Consider the following 17212-nt stretch of genomic DNA (forward strand, 5'->3'; position numbering starts at 1 on the left):
TAATTTCCCCCCCTTTTGTCCCACTGTTTCAGGGGAGGAAGCAAGAAGGCTCAAGGATCAGTATCCGATAGGACTTAATGAAGGTGTCATACCTTCCTGCCCTTCAGCTTGAACACTGTTTTGCAGCCTAATCTCCCCACACCCACTTTGAGAGGAACTGGCTTAGCTCTCCTGAGCCGGGCTGGGAACCAGCCATCAGTGGGTGAAGGAAAGGGGAGGGGAGGAGGCCCTGGGCTTCTTCAGGTGAAGGGATCCTCTGATGTGATTGTAAGAGAGACTTCAGCGGACACTAAAATACCAGGCCTGTGGTTCCACACACTCCAAGACGCAACGTGTGGATTCCTCAGCCCAATGTCTTCTAATTTTTAAATGTTCATGAATAAAATCTTCAGGGAAGTAGAGAGAAGACTTTGCCATGGTGATGGAAGATTTGTGGAGAGCTGGGGGTGACGGTGGATAAGCCTCAACCTGGAACCCATTCGTTCATTTTTAACCCGTCTCTACAACAGGAGCATTTTAAGAGAAGAGGCTCATCTAGAAGTTTTCTTGGTGGAAAGTGTGTGGAGGGGGCGATGTGGAAGACAGAGAAATGGAAACTCTCAGCATCTTAGGCTACCTGAGGCCAAATCCAAATTCAAATGAGCAGGCAATGATAAAGACTCCTGGAAAATGGAAGATTTGAAAAGGAAAAAAAAAAAAAAAAAAAAAGAAGGGAAACTAGAGTGACAGAGAGGGTAAGTGAATAGAAGGGAAGGGGGCCAGATCTCATTGGAAGGGGGTCTTGGGAGAAGAGGGAAGACCCTGGCTGCCCTCTATGACTTAACTTACAATATCTTAGGGGGAGGGACACCCAAGTAGATGAGGGGCTGCTGTGGGTCGTCTTGTTTGCCTTGGGAGGGTTACCTTTTCCTCCGACACGGTAAAGGGGCGGGGGCTTCTCCTGTCCCTTCCTTGAGAGTTGTTGCTGCACCTTCCGGGGAAATTGGTGCAGAAAACCCACGCCGCTGGAGCGCTCCGCTGAGTGTGTGGAGCCGGTCATGGCAGGAGCGGACACATCATGGCAGAGAACACACGGCGTGACTTATCTCTTACAAATCTTACTCCGGATTTAGCTAATGGAGGAGTCAAGCATCCGTCGCGCTTCCCTCCGCACGCCCCAATTTCCCTCCAGACGCCGAGCGTCGCGACTATTGGCCGCTGCCCCTTTAAGGGCCGCCACTCCTCCTCCCATCCCCTCCCTAGTGGTGGCACCCAGCGCGGGGGTGGGGAGTGGGGGGTCAGGCTGGACGTTCTCGTCGGTCAACTGGGGAGGATGGCCCAGGCCGGGGGAATCGCTCCCACGGCCCGCTGCCCCGTCCCCTGAGCCGGGTAAGCTGCGAGACCCCTTCCCTCTTTCCCTCCCGCCCCACGCGCGACGCGGGAATGGCTCCCTGGCCGCACGGGAACAGCTCCCTGGCCCCGTGGCCAGATGTCCCACCCGGGCGCCCAATACTGCCAACGCGAGCGGGCTGCCCGGGGTGCCGTGGGCGGTGGCACAGGCGGGGCGCTGTTGGCGCTGGCGGTGCTGGCCACCGTGGGGGGCAACCTGCTGGTAACCGTGGCCATCGCCCGGACGCCGAAACTCCAGACCATGACCGACGTGTTCGTGACTTCGCTGGCCACAGCCGAGCTGGTGGTGGGGCTCCTGGTAGTGCCGCCGGGGGCCGCGTTGGCGCTGACCGGCCACTGGCCCCTGGGCGCCACCGGTTGCGAGTTGTGGACCTCGGTGGACGTGCTGTGTGTGACCGCCAGCATGGAAACCCTGTGCGCCCTGGCGGTGGACCGCTACCTGGCCGTGACCAACCCGCTGCGCTACGGCGCGCTGGTCACCAAACGCCGAGCCCGGGCAGCAGTGGTCCCGGTGTGGGTCGTGTCCGCCGCGGTGTCGTTTGCGCCCATCATGAGCAAATGGTGGCGCGTCGGGGCCGACGTCGAGGCGCAGCGCTGCCACTCCAATCCGCGCTGCTGCGCCTTCGCCTCCAACATGCCCTACGCGCCGCTCTCCTCCTCCGTCTCCTTCTACCTTCCGCTCCTGGTGATGCTCTTCGTCTACGCGCGAGTTTTCGCGGTGGCTACGCGCCAGCTGCGCTTGCTGCGCCGGGGGCTGGGCCGCTTCCCGCCGGAGGAGTCTCCGCGGGCTCCGTCTTGCTCCCTGGACCCCGCCCCGGCGGGGCCGTGCGCCTGGCCCGCAGGGGTGCCCTCCCACGGCCGGCGGCCGGCGCGCCTTCTGCCTCTGCGGGAACACCGCGCCCTGCTCACCTTGGTGCTCATCATGGGAACCTTCACTCTCTGCTGGTTGCCCTTCTTTGTAGTCAACGTGCTGCGCGCCCTCGGGGGCCCCTCTCCACTGCCCGGCCCGGCTTTCCTCGCCCTTAACTGGCTAGGCTATTCCAACTCTGCCTTCAACCCGCTCATCCACTGCCGCAGCCCCGACTTTCGCAGCGCCTTCCGCCGCCTGCTGGGCCGCTGCCAGCCCGAGGAGCACCTCGCCGCCGCCTCCCCGCCCCCGCGGCCCTGACCAGCCCCGCAGAATCCAGGCAGCGCCCACCGCTCGACTGGTAGGTAGCCGAGGCGAAGGGGTTGGCGGCTCGGTATCAGGAAGCACTCGGTATCGCCTTCGGTCAATTTTTTGAGCTTGGGGTTCGGTAGGAGAAGATGGGGCTGGGGTCTCTGCATCGAGGGAAGGGGGGGCACGGAGTAGGGAACCAAAGTGGAACCCAGGACCCTTTCTTTTCCGACATCCCAACCCACCCTGCCCTGGGGTTGAAGCAAAGGAGGGCGGGTGGGTTGTTCTCCACCCCAGGAGCAAGCGCGGGCCCGGGAGGGGGTGGGTCCCGCTGTGCCCGAGGGCCCCCCTCGCCTGGTCAGCTCTAGTTTTGGTGTTCTAGCTCAGTTCCTTTGCCCAGATTTCTTGCCACCTCTTGGGCTGGCTTTGACTAGAAGACTAGAGGCCCCCCAAAGCCCTCGGGCTCAGCTTTGGTTTCTTTGAAGGGTTTGATAGCTATGAAGGTGAGAATCCACTTCTGGGATGAAGGCTAGACAGGCTCAGGAACGTGTGAGTGCGAATTCTTCCCGGGTAGGCACTGGGCCGGGTTGAAGTTGGGTTGGGCTTTGTGGCAGGGTGGGTCCCTGAGGCTTTTGTGTAACTGCACGTGCTCCTCAAGGTCCCTGACCTTCACCCATTTCCCTCTAGTGCTCCTGTTCCCACCCTCTGCCCCCTCATCCCAAGATACATCCATTTTTAGCCAAGGCGAAGGGTTTTCATCTCCATTTTTTTCAGGGCTTCCTGTGGACTTTCTTAGGCCTTGAAGAAACAACTCCATTGATCCAGAACCTTTGGAGAGCCTCTGGCCTGTTCGGAATGAGCCCTGTGGAGTTTCCCAGCTGGAAAACTCTGCCCTCCGGAACCTCACCACTGGGCCATGAGAGGGGGAGGGGGTATGGCTTGGGAGGGGGAATCCTTACCAAGTGGGTTTTTACCATTCTCTCTCTCTCTCTCTCTTTCCTTCCGAGAGATGTTTTCTAAACCCCACCCCTGAACTTCACCACTACCTCAGCAGCTTGAGTATCTGGCTGCCCTGGCAGCAGCCGGGCTGGCTTTGGCTGGGCACCCATCCCCTTGCTCACTTGCGTGCTGCGTGCTTAGGGCAAAGAGAGCACTCTCGTTCCATTCCTTCTGCCACCCAGACCCTGATGAACCAGGCAGTGTCCTGGAGGCCCTGGCGACCCAGGCTGAGAAGAAGCAGCTAGAAAAGGTCAAGGTTTGGGGTTTGGTTCCTGGCTCCCTCACTACAGCCCTCTAAGCTCCAGCCTCCCTCACTTTAGACACAGGACGGCTCTGATCTACCTCACAGCAGGGTCAGAAGGACTTCTTTAGAGTTTTGGGGGGCTCCTGGGTTCGTGGGAAGGTGAACCATTAGAATGGATCCCTTCTTTTCCTTTTAAAATCAAATTAATAAATATTACTGAATGCAGTTTATCCATTGCCCTCTTTTCTCTCCATTTGTTTTCTTTGCGTAATCCACTTTCTCCCTTCTTAGAGCTGGCTTTTGACCGAGGCAATAAATTTGGACTAATCCTTGCCCCTTTCTTCTTAATCCTCATGAAACGAAAACTGAAGTCTGTTTGGGTGAAGGAGATGGAGTTTGAGCCTTTGACACGCCTGTCTCCCCACCCTTTCCAAAATTCCTGGAAGCCATTCTACCCACGGGATTGAGCAGTGTGTCCACAGGAGGATGGGGCTGCTGTGCCTGCGGTCAAGGCATATGCAGCTCTCGTGCTACAAGCCGGTGGTGGATTCAGGAACCAGTTTTGTTTGGTGCTGTACGTGTGTGTGTCTGGACATGCAGACCATTGTTTGTGTTGGGCAGATGTCTTGGGTTATAAATATATTCTGACATTTCCCATCCTTTCCATAACCTCTACCTTCCCACTCCCTTTCCTGGGAGGCAGGAATCTATATTATCCTCTTGAAGTAAAACTGGAGTTACAAGTTTGAGCTTGTTGATAATTTTTTTCCCTTGTTTCAATTTTTATGAACTTTATCAGGCAGTTTCCTATGGAAAGAAAATTGCTATGGAAATTCCCGGGTCATTTTGTGGGTTCTTACTTAAACTCCATGAGCAGAGACCATTGTCCGGGCTGATTTACAGGATAGCCAGTAAATCATCAAAAGTTTAACGTTGGGCTTCCCTGGTGGCACAGTGGTTGAGAGTCCGCCTGCCAATGCAGGGGACACGGGTTCGAGCCCTGGTCTGGGAATATCCCACACGCCACGGAGCAACTAGGCCCGTGAGCCACAACTACTGAGCCTGCGCGTCTGGAGCCTGTGCTCCGCAACAAGAGAGGCCACGATAGTAAGAGGCCCGCGCACCGCGATGAAGAGTGGCCCCCGCTTGCCGCAACTAGAGAAAGCCCTAGCACAGAAACGAAGACCCAACACAGCTAAAAATAATAAATAAATTAAAAAAAAAAAAAAAGTTTAACGTGCTGGATGACAGCAGCGTACAATGCATTGGCTAAGTTCAGGGGCTCCAGGGATATAAAACTCTGATCTGCCCTGAGGATAAGCTCGGCGGATTTCCACATATGGGTGTTCCTTGTGAATTGGACCTGGCCTCAGCTTCTTTCTTTTGTCCAGGAGTCCAGGTTTTATTTCTTAGGATGTTTGCATACCAAAGATGACTTTCTCCTTTTCAGCCCAGAGCAGTGTGAGATCTCTGGTGTCTGAGGTATGGAAAGTTTCTTGGCAAGGACTCAACTGTTGAACCCTTAGGGGAGAAGGAGGTCTTGCTTTAGCCTGGGGATAAGTAAGAGGACCTCCGCTCTCTTCCCATCTCTGGATATTTTCCCAGCATCGCTGAGGGAAGTTGCCCAGTCAGTGCTAGGCAGGGGAGAAGAATGATTTTGGGGAGGAAGGGTGCTCTGGTTTGTAGAATTGTCCTTGAACGCTATCCAGGGGCTCATAAGGCTTGAGTCTTTCTTTTTTTTTTTAAGGAATTTATTTATTTATTTATTTATTTTTGGCTGCGTTGGGTCTTCATTGCTGCATACAGGCTTTCTCTAGTTGCGGTGAGCGGGGACTACTCTTTGTTGCGGTGAGAAGGCTTCTCACTGCGGTGGCTTCTCTTGTTGCGGAGCACGGGCTCTAGGCACGTGGGCTTCAGTAATTGCGGCACTTGGGCCCAGTAGTTGTGGCTCGGAGGCTCTAGAGCGCAGGCTCAGTAGTTGTGGCGCACGGGCTTAGTTGCTCCGCGGCATGTGGGATCTTCCCGGACCAGGGCTCGAACCTGTGTCCCCTGCATTGGCAGGCAGATTCTTAACCACTGCGCCACCAGGGAAGCCCAAGGCTTGAGTCTTGCTCGACGTGCACCCGTGTGCCAGCTGTCAGTCTCCCCTGGAGCGTTTAGACTTGCTCCGGGGCTGTGGGCTCCGTGTGCGAATTGTCCCCGGTGCATCTGACAGATGGAGACGCAACCAGCTGCTCTGGTCATTTCTCCAGCACCTTGTGGCCAGGTGTCAGGCTGAGGGAGACTTACATCCTTGGATGCCAAGCGGGCTGCTCTCGCTAGCGCTAGCACGGGGCCTGCGCACTTGAACTGTGGAAGACAAACAACCATCCTCTGAGCCTAGGGGTGTGAAGACTTACAGACCAGTGAGAACAGAAGGGCCCGTGGAACAGCTGGCCCTGCCTGGGCGTGGGCAGAAGCGAGGGGGTGGGAGGGGGAGGAGAGCGCTGAGCTGGAGGACAGGGGATGAGGGGTGACTGGGTTTTTCAGAGGGAACCTTCCTTCTGCATCAAGTGGGACTGCTGAGGGGCAGGCAGAATTAGAGGGAGGGGGAGGTTGATAGCAGACTTTCCTAGGACTCTCTCCGTGGTAGATTCTTCTGGGGAATGATGGTAAGTGCAGGCTGTGGTCCCTGTGGGCGGTCACGGGGCTATCATTCCACACCACCTTCATTCCTCAGCCCTTACAGAGTTGAGCAGCTTCTCCCTGTCGTCCTGGGGCCACAGGTGAAGGCCATGGAAACAGCGTCCTTTATGGTTCCATCCTAAAAGCCAGAGGTCCAGGCTCCCTCTCAGACCCCCTTGGCGGAGGGAGTATGTCTGTGTTTGTGTGGGAGCCGGCAATAGGGGTACAGATGTGCTAATGCCCGCCCCAGCCCCCTGCCAAACGCCCTGCGGTTAGTCTGCCTTAGGCCAATTAGTGAGCAGTTGAAGTATGATGCTCAGCTGTCTGATAAGCAGAAACTCCATGAGGCCATCGACTCTTTTCATAGCTCATCCTATTATGGGATTAAGGAAAATCAAAATGCATTCCTCAGTTTCCTCATCTATAAAATAAACGGAGAATAACGCTTTCTCTCCTCTCTTGCCTTTAGAAGGGGAATGAGGGTGACTGGGATGGCTGGCTCTCATCGACCTCTGGGGAGCCCTAGGCAGAGCTTTGCAGCTTCAGCGTTTATGAAGAGCTTTTGTGCTCCATCCAAGGCATAAGCGGTGCGAGGCGCCCCCTGATGGCGGTTTAAGGTACAACAGGTGTGGACAGAGTTTGCAAGTTGCCCTGACTTGCAAAAACTTGAAGAGACCCTAGGAATGGTTTAGCCCAATCCTTTGATAAAATGGATGAAGAAACTGAGTACTAGAGAGGTGAATTGTGAGTAGCCAAGATTACCTTAGTCAATGAAAGACAACACTGCTCGGAATTTGGAGCTGGAAAAAACAAATAAAAAAGGAAGGAAGGAAATGACCCTTTAGGGAGCATCAATAAATATGCCAACACTGTTAGAGGTGCTCTCCAAATGTTAACGTTGTAGTGACAACAAAGAAAAAATACAGCTGCATAGAAATCAAAGAGCTTGCTGTGCTGATTCTAACCCAGTCTACCAGACTCCCAAGTTCACTTTCTTTTCCCTGCACTCACTGCTCACCATCAGTCACACAGAGCAAGTGATGTAACATCTCTGTTTGCCTGTGAATCAAATGGAGATTATATTACTGCTCTACTCAGTTCCTGCACACTGGTTTTGAAGCTCAGATGAGAGGCTGTATGTGAAAAGATTTGGAAACTGAAAAGGCTCCTCCAGTGTAAGGGGTGTCATGGAGTACGGAGCTCGGACTAGTCCCAGGTCTCCTGGTTTTGGTCTTTGTTTGGTCCTGCTTCTGTTGACAGCCTGGATCTTGGACCCACTTGCCCTTGGTCACTGTGGGCATGTCCTGCCTGGTCTTTCTTCCACAGGTTCATCCCTACCTCAGGCTGATTCCACTGATGTCACCTCCATGTCACTGTACACCTCCTCCTCCAGCTCTCTTTTCACGTTCACACCCTGATCTGGCCTGTGCCTGACCTTTTGGTCATGGTTTGGCTCACCCTATCATTGGGGTGCAGCATTTATAATGAGGTAATTTTAAGGATGGACAGAAGGTTTAAGAGAGAGGGCACTTTTAGATGTCTGTGCTTTATGGTACATTCATGAGAATGTACCCTAAGGAACCGGAAGAGGGAGATGGTATATTAGTTTGCTAAACCTTCTGTAACAAATCACCACAAACAGAAAATTATTCTGTCACAGTTCCAGAGGCTAGAAGTCCAAAATCAAGGTGTTGGCGGGACCACGCTCCCTCTGAGGGCTCTGGGGGAAGAATCCCCTTTTGCCTCTTGTGGCTTCTGGTGGATGCCAGCAAGCCTGGGCGTCGCCTGACTCGTAGCTGCCTCACTGCAACTTCTGCCTCCGTCTTTGCCTGGCCTTCTCCCCCATGTGTCTGTGTCCAAATTTCCCTCCTCTTCTAAGGACACCAGCCATTGGGTCAGGGCCCAGCTTAATTCCGTAAGACTTCATTTTAACTTGATTATACATGCAAAGACCTTATTTCCAAATAAGGTCACACTCTGGGGTACCAGAGTTTAAGATTCAACATCTCTTTTAGGGGGACACAATTCCACCCACAGCTGAGGGTGTGATGGGGAAGCAGGAACACTCTTACTTTCCATGCTCATCTTATTCCTGCTGTCTCAAACCCACATTTCCCAGGCTCTGTTTCATCCTATAATCAGTCAGAAGGGTAGTGGGCGTGCTATGCACTCCTGGATTTCCATGTACGAGCTTCTTCTCCCATCTCCCTGGGCCCCAGATTTGAGAGTCGATTCGTCAAGTCAGACCTTGTGTTTGTTGCCTCCTGTGGGCAGAATTTGCTGTCCATTCTCCATTCTTCCCTTCTTCCTTGAGTAACAGAACCCTTAAGTTTTACTGGGGCACGTGGCCTCCCTAAAAACACATTGCAGCCTCACCTGCAGCTAGGTGTGACTAAGTGACTTAAGTCCTAGCTGATTGAAGTGTGCAGCTTCCACATATGAAAGGGAAAGGGTGTATCCCCCATGTCTGCTTGTCCACCTCCAGCCAGCTGGAATGCAGATGTGATGGTAAGAACTAAAGCAGCCACATTGGGTCATGAGATGGCAACCATGTGTTGCCAATGGCAGAAGAACCAGACATGGGGAGCCTGGGTGTCTAACGGTGTGAAGTCATCTTTTTAGCCCTGAACTGCTTATGTTTAAAACTCTTAAATGAAAGAGAAATAAACGTCTATCCTGTTAAGCTATAGTTGTTTTTGCCTTTTTTTTTTTTTTTAACAGCAGCTGAATCAAACACATTCATCGGTGAAGGGAGGCAACAAGAGGGTAACAATGAATGGGCATCTCCTACATTCTGTAATGAATGTGGCTTGGTTTACAAGGCTGGCTTGCTTTGGTTCCCCTAGGGCATCTCTGGGAACTGGCATCTCTGTAGAGTCTGAGTTCCTGTCGTACCTGTGGCCACCAAGCCCATCTCCTTGACATTAATTCATAAGGAGACAATGATCAGTGAGTGTGCTCGTTTCCCAAGACCGCCGCAACAAATGACCACAGCCTTGGTGACTTAAAACAACAGAAATTCATTCTCTCACAGTTCTGGAGGCCAGAAGTCTGAAATCAAGGTGTTGACAGGGATGGTTCCTTCTGGAGGCCCTGAAGGAGAGTCCATTCCAGGCCCCATTCCCAACCTCTGATGGCTGTGGCAATTCTTGGCTTTCACTGACTTACAGACACATAGCTTTGATGTCTACCTCTGTCTTCACTTTCCCCCGGTGTCCCTGTGTGTCCTCTCCTTTCCTGTCTCTTATAAAGACACAGATGTGTCTTTGTAAGAGACAGATCGGATTTGGATTTGGGGCCTATTCTAATCCAGGATGATCTCGTCTCAAGATCTTTGCCTTAATTATATCAGCAAAGACCCTTCTTCCAAATCAGGTCACATTCTGAGGTTCTGGTTGACATATCTTTTCCATGTGAACTCTTTAACGAATAGTTCTGATCTCATGAGATTGTCATCCACTCCAGTCACCCCTCATGGAAGGGCTGTTTTCTCCAGAAGCTCTTGGACTCTGTGGCAGGCAGAATTCTGAGATGACCTCCAAGGACCCATGTCCTTATATAATCCCCTCCCCTTGAATGTGGGTGGGGCCTGTAATTTGCTTCTAACAAACAGAAAATGGCAAAAGTGAGGGGATGTTACTCTTGTGATTATGTCATGTTATATGGCAGAGGGGAAGGGATTTTGAAGATGTAATTAAGGTCCCTAATCAATTGGCTTAGGTTAACAGAAAGGGAGATTATCCTCAGGTGGGCCTGACTTAATCAGGTGAGCCCTTTAAAAGAAGGTCAGAGGGCAGAGAAGAGAGATGGTCCTGCTAGCCTTGAGGAAGCCAGCCACGGTGAGCTCTATAGCTGCAAGGAAATGGGTTCCGTGTGAACCTGGAAGAGGACCCTGAGGCCCAGGTGAGACTGCAGCCCTGGCCAACGCGGTCATTGCAGCCTGGTGAGACCCTGAGCAGAAGACCCAGGCCCCTGACCCATGGAAAGTGAAATAATAAATGTGTGTTGTTCTGAGCTGCTTTGTGGTAATCTGTGGCCCAATAATAGAAAACAAATATAAACATACTTCCCAATTCTGCTCCAGGCTGCTCTTTCCAACAGTCCTTCTCTGGTCCTGTTTTTAAAGATTTCCTATCAGAAACCAAAATACAATGGGACCCCAAGCTCAGGAAGGTCCCATGATCTGCCATGGCCTGATCTTCCCCAAAGGACTCTGGGAAACTCTTGCTTGTCTGGTCCAGGAAGAGCATCTCTCCGCCTCCATCCTTCGCTCCTGAGGGAATGACCAGTCATTCTATGATTCCTTCTCCCCAGCCTTTTAAGAAAATTAGGAGCTAAAGAACCCACTTCACTACAGTTTTCATTTCTGAGTTGCTAGCGAGGAGCCATACTTTATAACACACAGTAAACACAGTTCCCAAAGCCTCTTCAGCAAGAAACAGGATGAAGTCTTATTGCTTCTGCTGTTGGTATTCCCAGAAGGAAGAGTGGATGGGTCAGTTCTTCCCAGAGAAGAGAGTGCTGGGCACGGGAGAGCTTTGCATCAGCTCAGCGCCACCCACGGCTTCTCTGTTTTCTCTCCCAGTCACTGGATCATGTGACTGAGCCCTTGCTCTGAGGGCTCCCCTTGGGCCCAAGTCTGAATCTAACTGACGTCGGAACGCTCTCCCAGAGCCACAGGCAGCTGCTTTCCCAATGAAGAAGTTCTTACCATTTTGGGGGGAAGGAGAAACATATGAGGCTGATGGCAAACATCACCGCTACGTGAAGACCCAGAGGGAAGAACACATTTTAAGAGCAAACTAGTCCTTACTCCCTAACCCTAACCCTCATGCCCATCCCCTTGGTAGGCTTGCTGGCTAGCTGGTTTGACCTGTTCTGGTATTGCACTTCTGACCCTGTAGAATGAAACAGTTTTGAAAACTTTGCCTTGCTTTCCTTTAACATTTCTTGCAAGTTGTTGTAATGAAAAAGATCTGTTTCTTAAAAAAAAAAAAAAAAGGTAGAAAAGTTGGACAAAAGTAAGTGAATATTATTAATGATACATAAGATATTGTTTAAATTAAGCAGATATTTTGCAGAACTGACATCTCCCTCCAGGCTTGGTGTGGTGCCTGGTATTTTTATGGAGGACATCTGGTGAGTTTACCCGTTAGCCACAGCATATCTCAGGCCTTCATCACTTAACCGGATTAACTCAGATAGTCTTCACTGGGCCTTCTTGCCTAGTTCTGGCTTCCCTCCAGTTCATCTTCCACAAGCCCACAGATGGATTTTTCTAAAGTATAAATCTGACAGTGTCATTCCTTTTCTCAAAATCATTCAGTGATTTTCTGAAGCGTTTGGGGTAGGATTCAGACCCCTTAATGCAAGGGCCTGGCATTACATGGACAAGTGCCTACCTTCCTAACCTGATTTCACACCACTCCTCTCCCCCATACACTTTTATTCCAACCACACTTAATTTTTATTTTTTGGCCACACCGCACAGCCTATGGGATCTTCGTTCCCCAACCAGAGATTGAACCCGGGCCCTCGACAGTGAACGCACAGAGTCCTACCACTGGGCCACCAGGGAATTCCCCCAACGACATTTAAATTCACTAAAGAACTAATTTTTCTTCGTACCTTCACACGGACTGTACCCTCTGTCGCCCATCCAAACACAAATTGTACCCTCCGCTCATCCGCCCACCCATCCCTTCCAGCAATAAGTAATAATTTTAAAGCGAACAGATTCTAAATATGTTACAAAGTAAAACTGACAGGGTTTGCTGATAGCCTGGAGGTAGGGTATAAGAAAAAGAGAGAGAAATCTGGGATGAGACCAAGAGTTTTGGGCTGAGAACCTGGCAGAAGGGACTTGCCACTTACTAAAATGGGGAGAAATGATGGGAGGATATGAAACTATGAGTTAGTTTTTGGATACAGTACATTTGAAACGTCTATGAATGATTTATTGGAATATTATGTAGGCATTTGGATTTCCAAGTCGGAAGTTAGGAAAGAAGCTGGAGTCGGATATATAAGTGTATGGTCAGGCCACCCAAGACGGCTGTTGTCTTGCTTTCTGTACATCCCCTGCTGGGCCAGTCTATGCCTCACCTACACCCTACTCACCTGACTGACCTTCCCTCTTAATCATAGAGCCTCATCAGTAAATGCCTATGTACTTACCCCGGCCCTAGCTAGTGATTGTTCTAATCTTTAGATCAGAACTATTTCAACTATGATAGTTCATCAAAGGGGCCATGAGGGGTGCACCCCTTTGCTGGTTTCCCTGTTAACTGATGAGCCAACCTGACGTCAAGTCCCCTATAACTGGTAATCTCTCTATTACCCCGGGAGCGAAGACTACTGCCTTGTCCTGCCTGCTGTCTGCCACACACAGTGGGGTGTCGCTCCAAGACCTTGCTTCAGACATGTAAGATCCCTCTCCTCCATTACACCATTGATGTCTCTGTTGCTGACTCTGGGCTCTTGAGACTGGACAAGTACATGGCTTGCAGGCCTGTGGGTGCAGCTCAACAATAAGTTTGACAGATTGATTCCAGCAGTGAGAAGCTGGAAGAAGGGCCTCAGTCCTTGTCTTCTTTGAAGAAAGAATTCAGCAAAGAGACCAAGTTTGTGAAAAAGATAAAAGTGTTTATTAGAAGCAAAGTACGTGGGACTTCCCGGGTGGCGCAGTGGCTAAGAATCCGCCTGCCAATGCAGGGGACATGGGTTTGAGCCCTGGTCCAGGAAGATCCCACATGCTGCGGAACAACTAAGCCCATGCGCTACAACTACTGAGCCTGCGCTCTAGAGCCCGCGAGCCACAACTACTGAAGCCTGCGTACCTGGAGCCCGTGCTCCACAACAAGAGAAGCCACCGCAATGAGAAGCCTGTGCACCTCAACGAAGATTAGCCCTTGCTCACTGCAACTAGAGAAAGCCCACACCCAGCAACGAAGACCTAATGCAGCCAAAAATAAATAAATAAATAAATTTATAAAAAATAAAATTCAGTTGATTGGTTCTTACAGCTGCAAAAATAATATCCATTTATTACGCTTTATTTAGTTATTTCCCTCATGAACAGTGAGATTGTCTCCATTTCCACCAACATGAACAGCAATAAAATGAACATCTTTCAGTGTGTTCTTTTATAGGAAACCAAATAGGCTGTGTAATATAAACATGGGTGGCTCTGCTTTCTCATAAAATTTAATAATACTTAATTTGTTAACATCGGCAGCTTTCAAAAGTTGTGTATACCAGTTTATATTCCTATTAGCACTTTCTGTCCAACACTTGATTTTATGCAACTTTCTAATGTTCCATCATTAGGCGTGAACAGTGATATCACATCTTTTTAAAGTTAGAATTTACCTAATCACTACTTTATTTAAGGATCATTTAATTCTCTTCTAGCTAATTCAGTCTTCTCTCCTATTCATAGAATTTGTTCACTTTCTTCCAATTACTTCTACTGTCTCCGGGAAAAGAAGTAAAATCAGTAAGTAAGACTACCGGGAGGCAGTGTGGGATATTTAAAGAGAGAGGAGGGACTTCCCTGGTGGCCCAGTGGCAAAGAATCTGCCTTCCAATGCAGGGGACTCGGGTTCGATCCCTGGTCAGGGAACTAAGATCCCACATGCCACGGGGCAACTAAGCCCATGTGCCACAACTACTGAGCTCGTGCGCCTCAACTACAGAGCCCATGCGCCCTGGAGCCCACACACCACAACTAGAGAAGAGAAAACTGGCACGCCACAACTAGAGAGAAGCCCTCGCCCCAACAAAGAGCCCGCACGCCGCAATGAGGGATCCCACATGCCTCAACTAAGACCCGATGCAGCCAAAAATTAAATAAAATTTAAAATAAAATAAATTTTAAAAATTAGAGAATAGAAGGTGTGATATAACTGTGAAAATGTGTCCTTTTTGGCTGCCTCTTTCTAAGGTTTGGAGAATTCTCCATTTTCTGAGTCTTGGGCAGGAGGCAGAGCCCACCTCTCATGACTGAAGCTGAAAGGAACAGACTTTCACTCCTTCCACCTCTTGGTTAAAGCATGGGGCGGGGCCAGTGTGTCACGTGAGTGGGCTCAGCCAATCAGAACAGCCTCCTAGTCTGTGCTTCGGCAACACTTGAAATTAGGAAGGAAGGATGGTGTCGGCCAAGACCCATCTGTGAGACCTGCAGGGGCAGCGGGGCCAGCAGAGGAACGTGAGGGTGGAGTTAGTCACAGCGTTGTCTGTTGTTCCTCTATTTCATCCTCACCTGCCTCCCTCTGTGGTCTGATCGTGGTCGTGCTCCTGCCCCAGAATCTCCAGCCTCCCCATCAAGTATGCGAGCTACCAGATATCCTTTCCATAAATCCCTCTGATGCGTCCATCAGTCAGAGTCAGTTTCTGTTGCTTGAAACCAGAAATCCAAACTGATATGACAGGAACTAGAGGCTGGAGTCCGCCAACGGTCTTCTTCCCTCATGCAGTTGGCAGCATTTTTCAGTGTTTCCCATATGTCAGGGGCCAGTAGGTTCTGGAAGCTTTGGGGTCATTTCCTGAGAACTCCATGACTAGAGGATAATGAAAGGCTGTTCTCTGCCAGTTCCAGCAGGACTCCAACAGGCCAGGCTCAGCCGCATGCCTCTTCTCAGAGCAAGCCCTGTGACTCCGGATTTGGGAACCGAGGCTGGGGAGCTGGGTGGGATTTGTTACCAGAAGGAGTAGGAAAGGGGGTTCTGGGCGGACTTTGTGACGCACCACCACCTTCTACCTTTTGGCACTCACCATCCCATGTTCTTTTCCCCAAACATGTAATTCCAGGAATTGTCTCACCTAACATGATGCAATCTTTCCATGACAAAAAACTCACACCCTCCTCCCCAAAGGGAACAACCTAAAGTTGCATCCAATATCCAACTCAAAGTTGGATCGCTAGGTGAGGTGCCTTTTCTTCATCTGAAAGTGGCTACTAATGATACTGCAGCTTATGGACTCAAAATGAGTTTACCCACTCCCCAGGACACCTAATGTTCAATGCTGGGAGGAAAACTGCTAAAAAGGCCCCATTTAGAAAAGCGGGGAAGGGAAGTGACAAACAGTAGTCACTGGTCAAGAGCACACACCACATCTATGTGGACACGGACATAAGGTGCAACCATTTTTGGATTCTCGTTCCTAGCAGTGGAGTGAGCTCTTTGGATCAGTTAATGAGGGTATCCTTCTCCTCCAACCTCCCATCAGGAATTTCCTTTATCCTTTGTCCTTCTTGGCTGAGCCTGAGATGGGCTATGGGAAGATTGCCTGGTGGGGCTATTCCACTTTAGCACCTAGCTTCTGTGAGTATAGTTACTGGAACCTGGAGATTGTAGGTGGGCCTGCAATTTTCTGGGGGAAAACGTTAAAGCCCTAGTTTGTTCAAATGTCCATCTTATTTCAGGAGCCCTCCCAAAAATTCTATACCATAAACTCTATAATCAAAAATTCTTGCATGTAGACCATAATTTTGTAGTTCTTCTTTCTTTGTAATGGCCCATTTCCATAATAAACTTCACTCAATTCTATAATGTTTGCTATTCCCATTTAAAAATACTTACACTGAGATGGAGAGATTTTACGTAACTTAAATAAGGCCATGTAGGGGAGGAGCTGAAACAGAAAGCCTAGGACCAAAGACCCTCCTCTGTCCAAACACCATGAAGTTCTAGTTAGGGGTCTCAATGCTGTGGCCAAGAGGGGAGATAGGTAAAAACCAAAGGAACTAGTTTCAGGGGACGCAGAGGGTGACAGGTATGTGCTGGCTGCTTTGGTAGGTGCAAGTTTGTGGCTTTAGAGGCTTCAGAAGAATGAACCCTTGGCATCCACACTGATGTTGTGTGGATATCAGCGTGGTTGCCAGTACCTGTGGCAGTGCAGAAATGCTGGACCCAATGACATCCTGAGAAACAGGTGTCAGTGAGGGGCTAGGACTGGATGAACGTAAGAGTGTTAGCCCCAGAGTCATGCAAGAACATCCCAGGAATGGTCAGAACTTGGGGCCACAAACACTCCATCCCCAGTTATTAGCTGATCAGCTTCCAGGCAGAGCCTCAGGCACAAGCCGACCGCCCCCTCCGTTACTCCCCACATGCTGTCACTCTCCGTAGCCTGGGGTAGACCAGAAAGGAGCCTTCCCTGCTTCCCTCTGCTGCTGAGACAGCAATGGGGACCGTGGATGTTTAACAGGTTTGGAAGCACAAAGCCAACACTCATAAAAATAGCCATTAAAGATGGTGGTCCTTGGGGACTTCCCTGGTGGTCCAGTGGTTAAGAATCCACCTTCCAGTGCAGGGGACGTGAGTTAGATCCCTGGGGAACTAAGATCCCACATGCTGTGGGGCAACTAAGCCCGCGCTGCAACTAGAAGACCCCGTGAGGCCAAAATTAAAAAAAAAAAAAAAAAAAAAAGATGGTGGTTCTTAAGCCTTGGGAATGGATGATTCAGCGAACACTCTCTGACTGCCTTCCCAGCATCCCTTCTCCCCTCTCCCATTTCTGAGAACACCTGGCATCTCTTTTAGGGAATGCTTCTGTCCATTCTTAGCTGTGCAGTTTGGGAGGGATGAACACCCTCCCTCAGCTCTAGGTGATTGGTTTACACTCACCAGAGTATCCCATCCTTGGTCAGGGATGGGCCAGTGACCCACTGCAGCCAGAGAAAGGAGGCCGGGGGCTTCGAGGAAGGAAACTTCCTCGTTCTTGCAAGGAGCCAAGAGAAGAGACGCTTTCTCTTC

The 17212-nt window shown here is 50.5% G+C and overlaps 1 protein-coding gene across 1 annotated transcript; it reads left to right on the plus strand.

Annotated features, from left to right (window-relative positions):
• The first annotated feature begins 1266 nt into the window (after nt 1-1266).
• On the plus strand, nt 1267-4716 carry ADRB3 (adrenoceptor beta 3). The gene is given in 5 exon segments (XM_082444566.1): nt 1267-1471; nt 1474-1533; nt 1536-2534; nt 2537-2597; nt 3320-4716. Coding segments are annotated over 5 exon segments (1191 nt in total). The 5' UTR covers nt 1267-1422; the 3' UTR covers nt 3342-4716.
• Nucleotides 4717-17212: the final 12496 nt, after the last annotated feature.

This window comes from Balaenoptera physalus (assembly GCF_965194825.1).
Source record: "Balaenoptera physalus genome assembly, chromosome: 21".
Lineage (NCBI taxonomy): Eukaryota > Metazoa > Chordata > Mammalia > Artiodactyla > Balaenopteridae > Balaenoptera > Balaenoptera physalus.